Consider the following 20,364-nt stretch of genomic DNA (forward strand, 5'->3'; position numbering starts at 1 on the left):
TAGCTAGCTAGGACTCTGGTACATACAGGATGGAGGCTGAGGAGACACTGCTAGCTAGCTAGAACTCTGGTACATACAGGATGGAGGCTGAGGAGACACTGCTAGCTAGCTAGGACTCTGGTACGTACAGGAGGGAGGCTGAGGAGACACTGCTAGCTAGTTAGCTAGGACTCTGGTACATACAGGGTGGAGGCTGAGGAGACACTGCTAGCTAGCCAGGACTCTGGTACATGCAGGATGGAGGCTGAGGAGACGCTGCTAGCTAGCTAGCTAGGACTCTGGTACATACAGGATGGAGGCTGAGGAGACACTGCTAGCTAGCTAGGGCTCTGGTACATACAGGATGGAGGCTGAGGAGACACTGCTAGCTAGCTAGGACTCTGGTATATACAGGATGGAGGCTGAGGAGACTCTGCTAGCTAGCTAGGACTCTGGTACATACAGGATGGAGGCTGAGGAGACACTGCTAGCTAGCTAGGACTCTGGTACATACAGGATGGAGGCTGAGGAGACACTGGTAGCTAGCTAGGACTCTGGTACACAGTGTGCTGTGTTGTTAATGCAGTTTATGTGAAGAACAAACACCATTGTAAATACAACCCATATTTATGTTTATTTTTTCATCTTTTGTACTTGAATTATTTGCACATCATTACAACACTGTATATAGACATAATAAGAGATTTGAAATGTCTTTATGCTTTTGGAAGTTTTGTAAGTGGAAGGTGTTTTGAAATCATCAAAGCATGAGAAGACTGCCTTTGCCTTTGTTTTGGTTTGTTTGTTTGTCAGTTAGGGTGCGCAGGGTGAATACTTGGTCTGTCGTACGGTAATTTGGTAAAAAGCCAATTTGACATTTGCTCAGTACATTGTTTTTGCTGAGGAAATGTACGAGTCTGCTGTTAATGATGCAGAGGATTTTCCCCAAGGTTGCTGTTGATGCATATCCCACGGTAGTTATTGGGGTCAAATTTGTTGACACTTTTGTGGATTTGGGTGATCAGTCCTTGGTTCCAAATATTGGGGAAGATGCCAGAGCTAAGGATGATGTTAAAGAGTTTAAGAATAGCCAGTAGGACTTTCTTGTCTGTATATTTTATAATTTAATTAGGGTACCATCAACACCTTTTTGGGTTGGAGGGTTTGTATTTTGTCCTGTAGTCCGTTCATTTTAATTAGAGAATCCAGTGCGTTCTGGTAGTCTTTAGTAGCGGATTCTAAAATGTGTATTTGATCATGTTTTTGCTGTTTGTTCTTTGTTATAGAGCCAACAAAAATTGGATAAGTGGTTTATCCATAAATCTCCGTTTTGGATAGATAACTCTTTGTGTTGCTGTTTGTTAGTGAGTTCCAATTTTCCCAGAAGTGGTTAGAATCGTTTTTTTTTTTTTTAAATGTAACTTTTATTTAACTAGGCAAGTCAGTTAATCTTATTTACAATGACGGCCTACCCTATATTCTATGGATTCTTCAATTACATTGAGCTGATTTCTGACGTGCTGTTCCTTCTTTTTCCGTAGTGTATTTCTGTATTGTTTTAGTGATTCACCATAGTGAAGGCTCAGATTTTCTGGGTCTCTGTGTTTTTGGTTGGACAGGTTTCTCAAAATGTTTGTTTTGTTTTTTGCCTTCTTAATCAAACCATTTGTCATTGTTATTCATTTTCTTTGGTTGTCTGCTTGAAAATGTTAGATTCTCCTCTCTCTCTCTCTCTCTCTCTCTCTCTCTCTCTCTCTCTCTCTCTCTCTCTCTCTCTCTCTCTCCCTACTCTCTCTCTCTCTCTCTCTCTCTCCCTACTCTGTCTCTGTCTGTCTCCTCAAATCTCCAGGCTCAAAGCTTCAGCCCACCAGGTTGGTAGAGTATACATCTACAGTGATTATAGCAGTTCTATATTAGTCAACTTTATACCACATGGATAATTTCCTGGATCCATACACACCATACAGTCCATTCAAAACAACAACAAGAAGAAGTCCTATTCCATGGAACTACTAACACTTGTCACCCACAAAGCATTACTGCTGTTATAATAACAGAATCACTGTCATCATCTGTCCTCACCACTGTGGTTTCCTCTCTGCTGTTTACAGCTGAACACTCAGTCAGACTGGTGAATGGGACAGGTCTGGCACAGCGGAAGTCTTCTCCAGAGGAGAGTGGTCAGGTCTATGTACTGAGTGGTCGGGCATGATGAGAGAGACTAAGGTTGTGTGTAGAGAGCTGGACTGTGGGAATGTTGTAGCTGAGTCTAGAGGGCCTCTGTTTGAAAAGGGAAGAAGAGGAGTCAGACTAGGTGGTCGTTATGGAGATGAGTCTTCTATTACAGAGTGTGACATCATCAGAAGAGGACAAAGTGTCTGTGATGGTGAATAGTATCATCATGTGACCTGTTCAGGTAAGACACTGGTAATATTGTCAAGGTTGTGCGCTACTGGTACGAAGTCAGGTGCAGGAGAGCAGTGAGTTGTGATCAGGCACACTTTATTTGGCAGAAGCACAAAAGACAGACGCAACTGCGTCCAAAATCCTCCAGCCACAGGTAAAAGTAAATAGAAGTGCGATGTCACGAACGTCGGATGAAGTAGACCAAGGTGCAGCGTGGTGAGCGTACATTTTCCTTTTTATTGAATGTCGCCAGCAAAACCAATAAACAATACAAAACGAACCGTGACGCTTACAGGGCAAAGTGCCACAAACAAAGTTAACTACCCACAAGGACAGGTGGGGGAAAAGGGCTACCTATGTACAGCTGTCCCTGATTGAGAGCCATACCAGGCCAAAATAAAGAAATACAAAACATAGAAAATAGAACATAGAATGCCCACCCAAATCACACCCTGACCAAACCTAAATAGAGACATAAAAAGGCTCTCTCAGGTCAGGGCGTGACATGCGAAAACACTCACAAATATACAAACTGTATGACAAATACATACAACGGGGCAAAATATGATACCCGGGGGAAAAACCAGTCTGGTGCATCACACTAAACACGTAACAAAACAATTTCACACAAAGACATGGGGGGGGAACAGAGGAATAAATACATGCAGTGTGATTAGGGAATGTAAACCAGGTGTGCAGGGAACAAGACAAAACAAATGGAACAATGAAAAGGTGGATCGGCGGTGGCTAGAAAGCCGGTGACGTCGACCGCCGAACGCCGACCGAACAAGGAGAGGAGCCGACTTCAGCGGAAGTCGTGACAAATATTGAGAGATTTATTTGTACATTATACAATATTTATACTATATATTTTTTTTACATATTTCATTTAAAAAGAGGGAGAGTTGTAAGATGTATTTAAACGTTACATTTGTGTTTGTCATATTGGTTTATGGGAGATGTTCATGGGCAGATCATTGTAGTTCAGATGGTACTGAAGTGAAGCTGCCTGATGGATGTCCAGCTGTTTATTTTCTATAAAGTGAAGTGAACTTATTCCTGTCTCCTGCCTGCATTATTCCCAACCCTATCCTGAGTGACTAAGAACCCATTTCTACCTCTTACAGTATCAAACATAGCAAACTACAATATTTTAGTCCAACATATTTGTGTTTAGTCCTTGACAGTGTAAACAACAAAACTGATTGAATGTTCAACCAACTATTTTTCTCCAGAGTCTGTGCGGCTTGTGGATGGAGCTGGTCTCTGCTCTGGGAGAGTGGAGGTGAAGTCCAATCAGTCCTGGGCCTCAGTGTGTGAAGCTGACTTTGACCGGCAGGATGCAGAGGTAGTCTGTGGGGAGCTTGGCTGTGGGGCTCCTGCAGCTCTACAGGGGGGGCTCTATGGAGAAGGTGAGGGTCAGACCTGGGATAAAGAGTTCCAGTGTAAAGGCAAAGAGACCCTTCTCCTGGACTGTGACACCTCAGACAGAGAAAACAACACCTGTCTACCTGGTAATGCTGTTGGACTCACCTGCTCAGGTAAGAAACAGTTTGTCACTCAATCAACATTGTTTCTCACCTGGAGTGAAGAACATGAGAGACAATATAGGTGTGTTTTAGTAAGAAAATAGTAAGATTACTGTCTCTCTCTTTTCTTTTCTCAGAGCCTGATGATGTAAGGCTGGTGGGAGGAGGCAGTCGCTGTGCTGGTGGAGTGGTGCGATACGACCAGGGAGAGTGGAGGACTGTGGGAGCTGAAGACTGGGACCAGAGAGATGTAGCTGTAGTAGTGTGTAGACAGCTGGGCTGTGCAGTGGAACGACCAGGGAGAGTGGAGGACTGTGGGAGATGAAGACTGGGACCAGAGAGATGTAGCTGTAGTAGTGTGTAGACAGCTGGGCTGTGCAGTGGTATGACCAGGGAGAGTGGAGGACTGTGGGAGATGAAGACTGGGACCAGAGGGATGTAGCTGTAGTAGTGTGTATACAGCTGGGCTGTGGCTCTACTGTTTCAGAACTACTTGGAAACACCACTAGAGGGTTTGGAGTTTACTGTTCTGGGTCTGAGCCTTCACTGAGGGAATGTTGAAGAACACATTAACTCCTTCCTGTATTCACAGTGATCTGCTCAGGTAATAACAAAGATATTATCATTGTATTCATCTAATTCCCTTCATTCATACAACTTCCTCTGCACCTCTCACGATGACTGTTTAGCTTGTCAGTCTGCTTTGCAAAATAGATCACTCAGTCAAGTAGGAATCAAATACAACTTAAATATCCCAGAATGCTTTTGTATTTGAGTGTTATCTCAGTGACTGCCTCTACTCACTACCACTGTCACATGTCATGTTATTGTCATATCTAAATGAGGAAAGTAGTTGAGGAGCTACGTTTTCTTTTTCTCTCCTCTTGTTCCAGATGTCCTGCTTATTAAGCCTGATATCAACATATGTTGTCTCAGTGACTGTAGGCCCACTACTCATGTTGCCCTGTGAGGGAGGGTGGCTAGCACTGTTACATGCTGATGTTATTGTCATATCTACAGGAAACTAGTTGAAGAGGTTTTTCTTGTTCTGTTTTATTGTTACAGATCTCCTGGTTCAGCCTGAGACCCTTCCTCAATGGGAGGAGTCTCCAGGGGCCACCAGGGGCCACAACTTCACCATCACCTGCTCCACTCAGCCACGGTACCCAGGAGGCTCCTTCCTCCCCACGTTCACCGGCTCCAACAGAACCCAGATCCAGCCAGCTGTGAATCACTCTGCTGCCTTCCTATTCCATGCTGCAGAAGGCTAACCACCAAGGGAACTACAGCTGTGTTTATTTAGATCAAAACAAATGTATTTATATAGCCCTTAATACATCAGCTGATATCTCAAAGTGCTGTACAGAAACCCAGCCTAAAACCCCAAACAGCAAGCAATGCAGGTGTAGAAGCACAGTGGCTAGGAAAACTCAAAAGAAAGGCCAAAACCTAGGAAGAAACCTAGAGAGGAACCAGGCTATGAGGGGTGGCCAGTCCTCTTCTGGCTGTGCCGGGTAGAGATTATAACAGAACATGGCCAAGATGTTCAAATGTTCATAAATGACCAGCAGGGTCAAATAATAATAATCCCAGTGGTTGTAGAGGGTGCAACAGGTCAGCACCTCAGGAGGAAATGTCAGTTGGCTTTTCATAGCCGATCATTGAGAGTATCTCTACCGTTCCTGCTGTCTCTAGAGAGTTGAAAACAGCAGGTCTGGGACAGGTAGCACATCCGGTGAACAGGTCAGGGTTCCATAGCCGCAGGCAGAACAGTTGAAACTGGAGCAGCAGCATGGCCAGGTGGACTGGGGACAGCAAGAAGTCATCATGTCAGGTAGTCCTGAGGCATGGTCCTAGGGCTCAGGTCCTCCGAGAGAAAGACAGAAAGAAAGAGAGAATTAGAGAGAGCATACTTAAATTCACACAGGAAACAGGATAAGACAGGAGAAATACTCCAGATATAACAGACTGACCCTAGCCCCCCGACACATAAACTACTGCAGCATAAATACAATGCATGTTTTCTCTCATAACTTCTCCTCTGAGAGTGAGCTCCTCTCCCTCACCATCACAGGTAACTGAACATGAACCAGACTTATAACTTTGTCATTGACAGATTTCCCACAGATATATCTGATGATGATCAGTCCCCTCATCAAAGGTGTTTCTGTTTGCAGCCTCTCCTCTGCCAGCCTTCATCATCAGACACGTTGTAGTGCTGCTGATCCTACTGACAGCCATCACCACCTTCTACCTGTACTACAAGGTAAAGACATTCACTCAGACGTGACAGTAAATGTCTGACTCTTAATGTCTGACTGTTGGTGCTGTGTCTCCCTAGCCCACCAGGAGGCAGAAGAGAGTGAACAGGGTGAGCAGCATGGATCTTTATGTCAATGCCATGGAGATGGTCTCTCTGAGCTCCAGAGCTGAAGCTGGACCAGGAGAGGAGAGAGCAGCTCAGGGGACGGAGTAGGAGTAGAATGAAGCTGACCCTACATGCTGATCTCAGGTCAGTTCTGTGTTTTAACATCGGAGAAGGAGTAGGATGAAGCTGACCCTACATGCTAATCTCAGGTCAGTTTTGTGTTTTTAAATCAGTGGTCAGGGAAGCACTGGTGTATAGAATGTGATGGCAAACCTTATGTGATGGCAAAACTCCACCCCAAAATAAATGTTGGTATTTGTTTCATTAGTCCATTGTTGATATGGTCCCAAAATGTTTTGCATGTCAGCAATCACGTTTTCCAGATATATACATTTAAAAATACAGAAATGCAGCCTGTATGGTTACACAGGGTTTTGGTAACATGGGGTTTGGGGTAACACGGGATTTGGTAACATGGTGTTTGGGGTAACATGGGGTTTGGGGTAACACTGGGTTTGGTAACACGGGTTTTGGTAACATGGGGTTTTGGTAACATGGGGTTTGGGGTAACACGGGGTTTGGGGTAACACAGGGTTTGGGGTAACACAGGGTTTGGGGTAACACAGGGTTTTGGGTAACACGGGGTTGGTAACAGGGGGTTTGGGTAACACTGGGTTTGGGGTAACAATGGGTTTGGGTAACAGGGGGTTTGGGTAACACGGGGTTTGGGGTAACACGGGGTTTGAGGTAACACGGGGTTTGGGTAACATGAGGGTGGATAACATGGGGTTGGGGTAACACGGGGTTGGGGTAACATGGGGGTGGATAACATGGGTTTGGGGTAACATGGGGTTTTGGTAACATGGGGTTTTGATTATTTAAGAGCATTCCAGCATTTACTGCTTTTAGTTTTTATCTTTATTTTGTAAATCTTATTTTGTTTACTCATAGATTCTTTATTTTGAAATGTTATCATGTATTATTAGTCCATGTAATCACCTGTTTATTCTTTATAGATGTCTCCTTTCCATCAAGTCAGGTAGTCCATGTGTTATTATAATCACCTGTTTATTCTTTATAGATGTCTCCTTTCCATCAAGTCAGGAAGTCCATGTGTTATTATAATCACCTGTTTATTCTTTATAGATGTCTCCTTTCCATCAAGTCAGGAAGTCCATGTGTTATTATATCACCTGTTTATTCTTTATAGATGTCTCCTTTCCATCAAGTCAGGAAGTCCATGTGTTATTATAATCACCTGTTTATTCTTTATAGATGTCTCCTTTCCATCAAGTCAGGAAGTCCATGTGTTATTATAATCATCTTTTGATTCTTTGGCCGGGATGCAATCCGATTGCAAGTTGTAGCGAGTTTGTTAATTAAAGGTAATTTCCAATTGAGCCAACATCTACGGCGTTTAACATGACTGTGATCTCAATCTGCCTCTAACCAGCCTGAGGAGGTCTATATCTCCATTCGGTTGAATGTGATAGTCTATAACTAGCCTGAGGAGGTCTATAACTCTATTTGGTTGAATGTGATAGTCTATAACCAGCCTGAGGAGGTCTATAACTCCATTAGGTTGAATGTGATAGTCTATAACCAGCCTGAGGAGGTCTATAACTCCATTAGGTTGAATGTGACAGTCTGTCTATAACCAGCCTGAGGAGGTCTATATCTCCATTAGGTTGAATGTGATAGTCTATAACCAGCCTGAGGAGGTCTATATCTCCATTAGGTTGAATGTGATAGTCTGTCTATAACCAGCCTGAGGAGGTCTATATTTCCATTAGGTTGAATGTGATAGTCTATAACCAGCCTGAGGAGGTCTATAACTCCATTAGGTTGAATGTGATAGACTATAACCAGCCTGAGGAGGTCTATAACTCCATTAGGTTGAATGTGACAGTCTGTCTATAACCAGCCTGAGGAGGTCTATCACTCCATTAGGTTGAATGTGATAGACTATAACCAGCCTGAGGAGGTCTATAACTCCATTAGGTTGAATGTGACAATCTGTCTCTAACCAGCCTGAGGAGGTCTATGACTCCATTAGGTTGAATATGATTGTCTATAACCAGCCTGAGGAGGTCTATCACTCCATTAGGTTGAATGTGATAGTCTATAACCAGCCTGAGGAGGTCTATAACTCCATTAGTTCCTTGACCGCTGGCTACATCCCTTCCGTCTTCAAGAGAGCGAGAGTTGCACCCCTTCTGAAAAAACCTACACTCGATCCCTCCGATGTCAACAACTACAGACCAGTATCCCTTCTTTCCTTTCTCTCCAAAACTCTTGAACGTGCCGTCCTTGGCCAGCTCTCTTGCTAACTCTCTCAGAATGACCTTCTTGATCCTAATCAGTCAGGTTTCAAGACTGGGCATTCAACTGAGACTGCTCTTCTCTGTGTCACGGAGGCTCTCCGCACTGCTAAAGCTAACTCTCTCTCCTCTGCTCTCATCCTTCTAGACCTATCTGCTGCCTTTGATACCGTGAACCATCAGATCCTCCTCTCCACCCTCTCCGAGCTGGGCATCTCCGGCGCGGCCCACGCTTGGATTGCGTCCTACCGGACAGGTCGCTCCTACCAGGTGGCGTGGCGAGAATCTGTCTCCGCACCACGTGCTCTCACCACTGGTGTCCCCCAGGGCTCTGTTCTAGGCCCGCTCCTATTCTCGCTATACACCAAGTCACTTGGCTCTGTCATATCCTCACATGGTCTCTCATATCATTGCTATGCAGATGACACACAATTAATCTTCTCCTTTCCCCCTTCTGACAACCAGGTGGCGAATCGCATCTCTGCATGTCTGGCAGACATATCAGTGTGGATGACGGATCACCACCTCAAGCTGAACCTCGGCAAGACGGAGCTGCTCTTCCTCCCGGGGAAGGACTGCCCGTTCCATGATCTCGCCATCACGGTTGACAACTCCCTTGTGTCCTCCTCCCAGAGTGCTAAGAGCCTCGGCGTGACCCTGGACAACACCCTGTCGTTCTCCACTAACATCAAGGCGGAGACCCAATCCTGTAGGTTCATGTGTTGTCTATAACCAGCCTGAGGAGGTCTATAACTCCATTAGGTTGAATGTGATTGTCTATAACCAGCCTGAGGAGGTCTATAACTCCATTAGGTTGAATGTGATAGTCTATAACCAGCCTGAGGAGGTCTATATTTCCATTAGGTTGAATGTGATAGTCTATAACCAGCCTGAGGAGGTCTATAACTCCATTAGGTTGAATGTGACAGTCTGTCTATAACCAGCCTGAGGAGGTCTATAACTCCATTAGGTTGAATGTGATAGTCTATAACCAGCCTGAGGAGGTCTATATTTCCATTAGGTTGAATGTGATAGTCTATAACCAGCCTGAGGAGGTCTATATCTCCATTAGGTTGAATGTGACAGTCTGTCTATAACCAGCCTGAGGAGGTCTATAACTCCATTAGGTTGAATGTGATAGTCTATAACCAGCCTGAGGAGGTCTATAACTCCATTAGGTTGAATGTGACAGTCTGTCTATAACCAGCCTGAGGAGGTCTATATCTCCATTAGGTTGAATGTTATAGTCTATAACCAGCCTGAGGAGGTCTATAACTCCATTAGGTTGAATGTGATAGTCTGTCTATAACCAGCCTGAGGAGGTCTATAACTCCATTAGGTTGAATGTGATAGTCTGTCTATAACCAGCCTGAGGAGGTCTATAACTCCATTAGGTTGAATGTGATTATCTATAACCAGCCTGAGGAGGTCTATAACTCCATTAGGTTGAAAGTGATAGTCTATAACCAGCCTGAGGAGGTCTATAACTCCATTAGGTTGAATGTGACAGTCTGTCTATAACCAGCCTGAGGAGGTCTATAACTCCATTAGGTTGAATTTGATTGTCTATAACCAGCCTGAGGAGGTCTATAACTCCATTCATATTCTATTCAGAGTTTAGAGAAATTGATCTAATTGGAAATTAGCTATCATCAGGCTGGCATACTGCATACCATTTGCTAAACGGTACGTGCTAAATAGTATGCAACGATGAGTGCATAGTATGCAATTGAATTATGTAGTACACTGGTATGGGTATTCAGACCTCACTCTCTCTCCTCCTCCTCTCTCGTTCTCTCCACTGTTCCCTCTGCTGGTCACTTCCCTCTCATCACCTGCAGTGGGCGGAGCCGTGACTGAGAGCCGTGCTCTGGTTGGCTAAGCTGGAAAGAGGCTGCAGCGACAGACCCACAGCATCCTCTACTCTCGCTTTCTCCCTCTCTCCTTTTCGCTCATCCCGCCACCCTTTTCTCTCTCTCTCTCTCTCTCTCTCTCTCTCTATCTCCTTTCCTCTCCACACAGAGACACACGTGCCCCTGCCTGCCTGCCTGCTCAGTGACACTGCAGTACAGAGGACATAGCAGCAGCAGACAGGCAGACAGACAGACAGGCAGACCGACACGCAGGCAGAGACACAGAAAGGCAGAGAGACTGGCAGGCAAACAAGCCGACAGGCAGAACGTAGGAAGGTGTGTCGAGGCCTTGTCTCCTCCTCCTCCTCCTCCTCCTCTTGCAGAAGCAGAGATCCTGTTCTCCTGCGCTCTCCTTCAAGGACTTCCACACTCTGAGACCAAGAACTGCTGCTGATACAGTTCCTGTTTGTTAGTAAGGAAATACTCCTGCTACTACTGCTGCTGATACAGTTCCTGTTTGTTAGTAAGGAAATACTCCTGCTACTACTGCTGCTGCTACAGTTCCTGTTCCTGTTTGTTACCAAGGAAATACTCCTGCTACTACTGCTGCTGCTACAGTTCCAGTTCCTGTTTGTTAGTAGGGAAATACTCCTGCTACTACTGCTGCTGCTACAGTTCCTGTTCCTGTTTGTTACCAAGGAAATACTCCTGCTACTACTGCTGCTGCTACAGTTCCAGTTCCTGTTTGTTACCAAGGAAATACTCCTGCTACTACTGCTGCTGCTACAGTTCCTGTTCCTGTTTGTTACCAAGGAAATACTCCTGCTACTACTGCTGCTGCTACAGTTCCTGTTCCTGTTTGTTACCAAGGAAATACTCCTGCTACTACTGCTGCTGCTACAGTTCCTGTTCCTGTTTGTTACCAAGGAAATACTCCTGCTACTACTGCTGCTGCTACAGTTCCAGTTCCTGTTTGTTAGTAAGGAAATACTCCTGCTACTACTGCTGCTGCTACAGTTCCTGTTCCTGTTTGTTACCAAGGAAATACTCCTGCTACTACTGCTGCTGATACAGTTCCTGTTCCTGTTTGTTACCAAGGAAATACTCCTGCTACTACTGCTGCTGCTACAGTTCCTGTTCCTGTTTGTTACCAAGGAAATACTCCTGCTACTACTGCTGCTGCTACAGTTCCTGTTCCTGTTTGTTACCAAGGAAATACTGCAGCGCAGCGGATATTATCACGCACGCGAGCACGAAGGAGTGCTACTCTCTCCCTCTCTCTCTCACACAGTCACAGGCAGACAAATGGACTACTCTCTCTAACGCATATCAGTGGACTTGTCATTGTTTCGGGCCTTCTCTTGCTGGGCCTGGTGTGTGTTGTGGTGTGTGTAGTGTGTGTTTTTATCAGAGGTCACGCCGCGTGTTGTGCGTGTGTGTGTGGGTGATCCACCTTCTCTCAGGTCCCCTCCCCTCTCACCCTTTTCTACCTAATCTCTCTCTCTCTCTCTCTCTCTCTCCACCCCCCTCTCCTGTTCACCCTTCTGTCCCTCTCCACACCTCACCAAACTCCTTCCCTCTCTTCCCCCCCTCTCTCTCTCCATCCTCACCACACCTCTCCCTCTCTTCCCTCTATCCTCTCTATACCTCCGCCCCTCCATATCCCATGATGCCTTGCCCCAGGCCACTGCGCTAGGCCCCAGCAGTATGGGCAGAGCCTGGGAGGGGAGAGAGAGCTCTGATTGGTCCAGGTCGGGTCTCCCTTCCTTTGCTTCCGATGGGGGAGGACACTGAGAGCTCCAAAGTCAACCACAGCTTCCTGCGAGACTACGTCACCGAAGGTAGGCTCATAACACCTTTTTTTACCTTAAGTAGGTTTATAACACCTCTGTTATCTTAAGTAGGTTTATAACACTTCTGTCACTATATGTAGGTTTATAATATCGCTATGTTACCTTACATAGGTTTATAACAGCTCTATGTCACCTTAAGTAGGTTTATAATACCACTATATAATCAAAGCTTATAATACATCTATGTTACCTTAAGTAGGTCTATAATGGCTCTATGTCACATTAGGTAGGCTTATAATACCTCTATGTACGCTTATTATAACTCTGTCAACTTACGTAGACCTAGAGCGCCACTTAATTTCCAAAGATGGGCTTCCACCATATCTCTGTTACCGAAGGTAGGCTTCCACCATATCTCTGTTACCGAAGGTAGGCTTCCAACATATCTCTGTTACCGAAGGTAGGCTTCCAACATATCTCTGTTACCGAAGGTAGGCTTCCACCATATCTCTGTTACCGAAGGTAGGCTTCCACCAGATCTCTGTTACCGAAGGTAGGCTTCCACCATATCTCTGTTACCGAAGGTAGGCTTCCACCATATCTCTGTTACCGAAGGTAGGCTTCCACCATATCTCTGTTACCAAAGGTAGGCTTCCAACATATCTCTGTTACCGAAGGTAGGCTTCCACCATATCTCTGTTACCGAAGGTAGGCTTCCAACATATCTCTGTTACCGAAGGTAGGCTTCCAACATATCTCTGTTACCGAAGGTAGGCTTCCAACATATCTCTGTTACCGAAGGTAGACTTCCACCATATCTCTGTTACCGAAGGTAGGCTCATAACACCTCTTTTGTCAATTTAGGTAGGTTTATAATACCTCTCTGTCCCCTTAGGAGCACTTATAATGTAGGGTACAACAAAAGATAGGCCTACAACTAGTTCAGAGTCAGAGACTTTGTTTGAGAGAGAGTTAGGAGTTCAGAGCTGGACTCCTCCATGTTGCTGGCTGGCTCTGAACGTACATTAACTACATTACCAGATATAGTGGTAATGTACTTTAAAAAAACAAGTACAGAAACAGTCTCATTGCTGAGTATGACCTCAGTGTTGCATTGTTAAACACGGAGCCCAGAATAGACCTGCTCGTTGAAAACTTCAACCAGCCACACACCTCTCATTAGGACTGTGTTTTCTAGTCTACACCTGTGTGATGTGATCAATCACTTTATTCCAGTTAAGGATGAAAATGATTTATTGTATTTTAAAAGCAGCAGTTCCAATCTAGACAGATATGTAAGAGTGTTTTTAATGGGGGGAAATAAACATGAATATACTATATTCATATGAATATTTAATTTCATTGTTATTTGTTTTTGTCTATATTGCATTTGTTTTAGGCATAAGGGCATAAAAAATGTGCCAAAATGTACATATAGTTACATATTTTCCTACGCTTGAGTCACAGGAAAACACAACAATTCTAATTTGGGTCCCAGGCTGATAAAGTTTAAAAACCCCTGCCTTATGGGGTAGTAACAGTATAACGGTAGGATGCTGACTCAGTGGTTCTGAAACCTTATGGGGTAGTAACAGTATAATGGTAGGATGCTGACTCAGTGGTTCTGAAACCTTATGGGGTAGTAACAGTATAATGGTAGGATACTGACTCAGTGGTTCTGAACCCTTATGGGGTAGTAACAGTATAATGGTAGGATACTGACTCAGTGGTTCTGAACCCTTATGGGGTAGTAACAGTATAACGGTAGGATTCTGACTCAGTGGTTCTGAACCCTTATGGGGTAGTAACAGTATAACGGTAGGATGCTGACTCAGTGGTTCTGAACCCTTATGGGGTAGTAACAGTATAATGGTAGGATACTGACTCAGTGGTTCTGAAACCTTATGGGGTAGTAACAGTATAATGGTAGGATACTGACTCAGTGGTTCTGAACCCTTATGGGGTAGTAACAGTATAATGGTAGGATACTGACTCAGTGGTTCTGAACCCTTATGGGGTAGTAACAGTATAATGGTAGGATACTGACTCAGTGGTTCTGAAACCTTATGGGGTAGTAACAGTATAATGGTAGGATACTGACTCAGTGGTTCTGAACCCTTATGGGGTAGTAACAGTATAATGGTAGGATACTGACTCAGTGGTTCTGAACCCTTATGGGGTAGTAACAGTATAATGGTAGGATGCTGACTCAGTGGTTCTGAACCCTTATGGGGTAGTAACAGTATAATGGTAGGATGCTGACTCAGTGGTTCTGAACCCTTATGGGGTAGTAACAGTATAATGGTAGGATGCTGACTCAGTGGTTCTGAACCCTTATGGGGTAGTAACAGTATAACGGTAGGATACTGACTCAGTGGTTCTGAACCCTTATGGGGTAGTAACAGTATAATGGTAGGATACTGACTCAGTGGTTCTGAACCCTTATGGGGTAGTAACAGTATAATGGTAGGATTCTGACTCAGTGGTTCTGAACCCTTATGGGGTAGTAACAGTATAACGGTAGGATACTGACTCAGTGGTTCTGAACCCTTATGGGGTAGTAACAGTATAATGGTAGGATACTGACTCAGTGGTTCTGAACCCTTATGGGGTAGTAACAGTATAATGGTAGGATGCTGACTCAGTGGTTCTGAACCCTTATGGGGTAGTAAACAGTATAACGGTAGGATACTGACTCAGTGGTTCTGAACCCTTATGGGGTAGTAACAGTATAATGGTAGGATGCTGACTCAGTGGTTCTGAACCCTTATGGGGTAGTAACAGTATAATGGTAGGATACTGACTCAGTGGTTCTGAACCCTTATGGGGTAGTAACAGTATAATGGTAGGATACTGACTCAGTGGTTCTGAAACCTTATGGGGTAGTAACAGTATAACGGTAGGATACTGACTCAGTGGTTCTGAACCCTTATGGGGTAGTAACAGTATAATGGTAGGATGCTGACTCAGTGGTTCTGAACCCTTATGGGGTAGTAACAGTATAATGGTAGGATGCTGACTCAGTGGTTCTGAACCCTTATGGGGTAGTAACAGTATAACGGTAGGATGCTGACTCAGTGGTTCTGAACCCTTATGGGGTAGTAACAGTATAATGGTAGGATACTGACTCAGTGGTTCTGAACCCTTATGGGGTAGTAACAGTATAATGGTAGGATACTGACTCAGTGGTTCTGAAACCTTATGGGGTAGTAACAGTATAATGGTAGGATACTGACTCAGTGGTTCTGAACCCTTATGGGGTAGTAACAGTATAATGGTAGGATACTGACTCAGTGGTTCTGAAACCTTATGGGGTAGTAACAGTATAACGGTAGGATACTGACTCAGTGGTTCTGAACCCTTATGGGGTAGTAACAGTATAATGGTAGGATGCTGACTCAGTGGTTCTGAACCCTTATGGGGTAGTAACAGTATAATGGTAGGATACTGACTCAGTGGTTCTGAACCCTTATGGGGTAGTAACAGTATAACGGTAGGATACTGACTCAGTGGTTCTGAACCCTTATGGGGTAGTAACAGTATAATGGTAGGATGCTGACTCAGTGGTTCTGAACCCTTATGGGGTAGTAACAGTATAATGGTAGGATACTGACTCAGTGGTTCTGAACCCTTATGGGGTAGTAACAGTATAACGGTAGGATACTGACTCAGTGGTTCTGAACCCTTATGGGGTAGTAACAGTATAATGGTAGGATTCTGACTCAGTGGTTCTGAACCCTTATGGGGTAGTAACAGTATAACGGTAGGATACTGACTCAGTGGTTCTGAACCCTTATGGGGTAGTAACAGTATAATGGTAGGATGCTGACTCAGTGGTTCTGAACCCTTATGGGGTAGTAACAGTATAATGGTAGGATACTGACTCAGTGGTTCTGAACCCTTATGGGGTAGTAACAGTATAACGGTAGGATACTGACTCAGTGGTTCTGAACCCTTATGGGGTAGTAACAGTATAATGGTAGGATGCTGACTCAGTGGTTCTGAACCCTTATGGGGTAGTAACAGTATAACGGTAGGATACTGACTCAGTGGTTCTGAACCCTTATGGGGTAGTAACAGTATAATGGTAGGATGCTGACTCAGTGGTTCTGAACCCTTATGGGGTAGTAACAGTATAATGGTAGGATGCTGACTCAGTGGTTCTGAACCCTTATGGGGTAGTAACAGTATAATGGTAGGATTCTGACTCAGTGGTTCTGAACCCTTATGGGGTAGTAACAGTATAACGGTAGGATACTGACTCAGTGGTTCTGAACCCTTATGGGGTAGTAACAGTATAATGGTAGGATACTGACTCAGTGGTTCTGAACCCTTATGGGGTAGTAACAGTATAATGGTAGGATTCTGACTCAGTGGTTCTGAACCCTTATGGGGTAGTAACAGTATAACGGTAGGATACTGACTCAGTGGTTCTGAACCCTTATGGGGTAGTAACAGTATAATGGTAGGATGCTGACTCAGTGGTTCTGAACCCTTATGGGGTAGTAACAGTATAATGGTAGGATTCTGACTCAGTGGTTCTGAACCCTTATGGGGTAGTAACAGTATAACGGTAGGATACTGACTCAGTGGTTCTGAACCCTTATGGGGTAGTAACAGTATAATGGTAGGATACTGACTCAGTGGTTCTGAACCCTTATGGGGTAGTAACAGTATAATGGTAGGATTCTGACTCAGTGGTTCTGAACCCTTATGGGGTAGTAACAGTATAACGGTAGGATACTGACTCAGTGGTTCTGAACCCTTATGGGGTAGTAACAGTATAATGGTAGGATGCTGACTCAGTGGTTCTGAACCCTTATGGGGTAGTAACAGTATAATGGTAGGATGCTGACTCAGTGGTTCTGAACCCTTATGGGGTAGTAACAGTATAACGGTAGGATTCTGACTCAGTGGTTCTGAACCCTTATGGGGTAGTAACAGTATAATGGTAGGATACTGACTCAGTGGTTCTGAACTCTTATGGGGTAGTAACAGTATAATGGTAGGATGCTGACTCAGTGGTTCTGAACCCTTATGGGGTAGTAACAGTATAATGGTAGGATGCTGACTCAGTGGTTCTAAACCCTTATGGGGTAGTAAACAGTATAATGGTAGGATGCTGACTCAGTGGTTCTGAACCCTTATGGGGTAGTAACAGTATAACGGTAGGATGCTGACTCAGTGGTTCTGAACCCTTATGGGGTAGTAACAGTATAATGGTAGGATGCTGACTCAGTGGTTCTGAACCCTTATGGGGTAGTAACAGTATAATGGTAGGATGCTGACTCAGTGGTTCTTAGGTAATTAATATTGTTGATGTTCTACTCCCAAAGCTCGTCCTATTCTCTACGTAATGCTATATGTCCCAAACGTCACCAGTTATTCTAATGTTATAGAAACTGATCAGGACAGGAAGCAGCTTCACCATACCGGTTATTTTGATGTTACGGAAACTGATACTGTATTGATCTCACTTCTCTTTCCCCTCTCTCTCTCTCTCTCTCTCTCTCTCCCTCTCTACTTTTTCCCTCTCTCTCTCTCTCTCTTTCCCTCTCTACCTCACTCTCTCTACCTTTTCCCTCCGTCTCTCTACCTTTTCCCTGTCTCTCTCTCTCTCTCTCTCTCTCTCTACTGTCTCTCTCCCTCTCTCTCGCTCTACTGTTACTGTCTCTCTCTCTCTCCCTCTCTCTCTCACTCTCTCCACCTTGTCCCTCCCTCTCTCTCTCTACCTTTTCCCTCTCTCTCTCTCTCTCTCTCTCTCTCTCTCTCTCTCTCTCTCTCTCTTTCTCTCTCTCTCTCTCCCCCCTCTCCCCCGCATACACCCCCCCCTTTACTTCCTCTCTCTCTGTCCCTCTCTCTCTCTCCCTCTCTCTCTCTCTCCCCATACACACCCCCTTTACTTCCTCGCTCCCTCTCTCTCTCCTAGCTGATGTAATCTCTACAGTGGAGTTCAACCACACAGGAGATCTGCTGGCTACGGGGGACAAGGGAGGCAGGGTCGTCGTCTTCCAGAGAGAGACCGTGGTTGGTCACAAGGTGCTCATAGAATGGTCGTAGTGGTCATAGAGTGGTCATAGAATGGTCGTAGTGGTCACAAGGTGCTCATACAATGGTCGTAGTGGTCATAGAGTGGTCATAGAATGGTCGTAGTGGTCACAAGGTGCTCATAGAATGGTCATAGTGGTCATAGAGTGGTCATAGAATGGTCGTAGTGGTCACAAGGTGCTCATAGAATGGTCGTAGTGGTCATAGAATGGTCATAGTGGTCATAGAATGGTTGTGTTGGTCATAGAATGGTCGTAGTGGTCATAGAATGGTCGTAGTGGTCATAGAATGGTCGTAGTGGTCATAGAGTGGTCATAGAATGGTTGTGTTGGTCATAGAATGGTCGTAGTGGTCATAGAGTGGTCATAGAATGGTCGTAGTGGTCATAGAGTGGTCATAGAGTGGTCATAGAGTGGTTGTGGTGGTCATAGAGAGGTCATAGAATGGTTGTGTTGGTCATAGAGTGGTCATAGAATGGTCGTAGTGGTCATAGAGTGGTCATAGAATGGTCGTAGAGGTCACAAGGTGCTCATAGAATGGTCGTAGTGGTCATAGAGTGGTCATAGAATGGTCGTAGTGGTCACAAGGTGCTCATAGAATGGTCGTAGTGGTCATAGAATGGTCATAGTGGTCATAGAATGGTTGTGTTGGTCATAGAATGGTCGTAGTGGTCATAGAATGGTCGTAGTGGTCATAGAATGGTCATAGTGGTCATAGAGTGGTCATAGAATGGTTGTGTTGGTCATAGAGTGGTCATAGAATGGTCGTAGTGGTCATAGAGTGGTCATAGAATGGTCGTAGTGGTCATAGAGTGGTCATAGAATGGTTGTGTTGGTCATAGAGTGGTCATAGAATGGTCGTAGTGGTCATAGAGAGGTCATAGAATGGTTGTGTTGGTCATAGAGTGGTCATAGAATGGTCGTAATGGTCATAGAGTGGTCATAGAATGGTCGTAGTGGTCATAGAGAGGTCATAGAATGGTTGTATTGGTCATAGAGTGGTCATAGAATGGTCATATAATGGTCGTAGTGGTCATAGAGTGGTCATAGAATAGTTGTGTTGGTCATAGAGTGGTCATAGAATGGTCGTAGTGGTCATAGAGTGGTCATAGAATGGTCATAGTGGTCATATAGTGGTCATAGAATGGTCGTAGTGGTCATAGAGTGGTCATAGAGTGGTCATATAGTTGTCATAAAGTGGTCATAGAGTGGTAATAGAATGGTCGTAGTGGTCATAGAGTGGTCATAGAGTGGTCATATAGTGGTCATAGAGTGGTCATAGAGTGGTCATAGAATGGTCGTAGTGGTCATAGAGTGGTCATAGAGTGGTCATATAGTGGTCATAGAGTGGTCATAGAATGGTCGTAGTAGTCATAGAGTGGCCACAGGTTATGTCCCAGTTATCTCCACCTAAAGTGTTTACTTGTTCACCTTCACTGGCTGGTGTAGAATGGTCATCAGTGTGCTAGCTAGTGTCTGGTCAGTATATAGTCAGTGTGCTAGCTAGTGTCTGGTCAGTATATAGTCAGTATATAGTCAGTGTGCTAGCTAGTGTCTGGTCAGTATATAGTCAGTGTGCTAGCTAGTGTCTGGTCAGTATATCGTCAGTGTGCTAGCTAGTGTCTGGTCAGTATATAGTCAGTGTGCTAGCTAGTGTCTGGACAGTATATAGTCAGTATATAGTCAGTGTGCTAGCTAGTGTCTGGTCAGTATATAGTCAGTGTGCTAGCTAGTGTCTGGTCAGTATATAGTCAGTGTGCTAGCTAGTGTCTGGTCAGTATATAGTCAGTATATAGTCAGTGTGCTAGCTAGTGTCTGGTCAGTATATAGTCAGTGTGCTAGCTAGTGTCTGGTCAGTATATAGTCAGTATATAGTCAGTGTGCTAGCTAGTGTCTGGTCAGTATATAGTCAGTGTGCTAGCTAGTGTCTGGTCAGTATATAGTCAGTGTGCTAGCTAGTGTCTGGTCAGTATATAGTCAGTGTGCTAGCTAGTGTCTGGTCAGTATATAGTCAGTGTGCTAGCTAGTGTCTGGTCAGTATATAGTCAGTGTGCTAGCTAGTGTCTGG

At 44.6% G+C, this 20,364-nt stretch overlaps 1 protein-coding gene across 1 annotated transcript in view; it reads left to right on the plus strand.

Annotated features, from left to right (window-relative positions):
* Positions 1-10,953: 10,953 nt before the first annotated feature.
* LOC145881555 (serine/threonine-protein phosphatase 2A 55 kDa regulatory subunit B gamma isoform-like) overlaps positions 10,954-20,364 on the plus strand; it is a 21,712-nt gene continuing 12,301 nt past the window's right edge. The window contains exons 1-2 of the mRNA XM_082978690.1: positions 10,954-12,297; positions 18,179-18,288. Of these exons, the coding sequence (XP_082834816.1) occupies positions 12,234-12,297; positions 18,179-18,288 (174 nt within the window). The 5' untranslated portion in view covers positions 10,954-12,233. The remainder of the gene's footprint in view (positions 12,298-18,178; positions 18,289-20,364) is intronic.

The sequence above is a fragment of the Salmo salar genome, chromosome 08 (genome assembly GCF_965601325.2).
Source record: "Salmo salar chromosome 08, fSalSal1, whole genome shotgun sequence".
Lineage (NCBI taxonomy): Eukaryota > Metazoa > Chordata > Actinopteri > Salmoniformes > Salmonidae > Salmo > Salmo salar.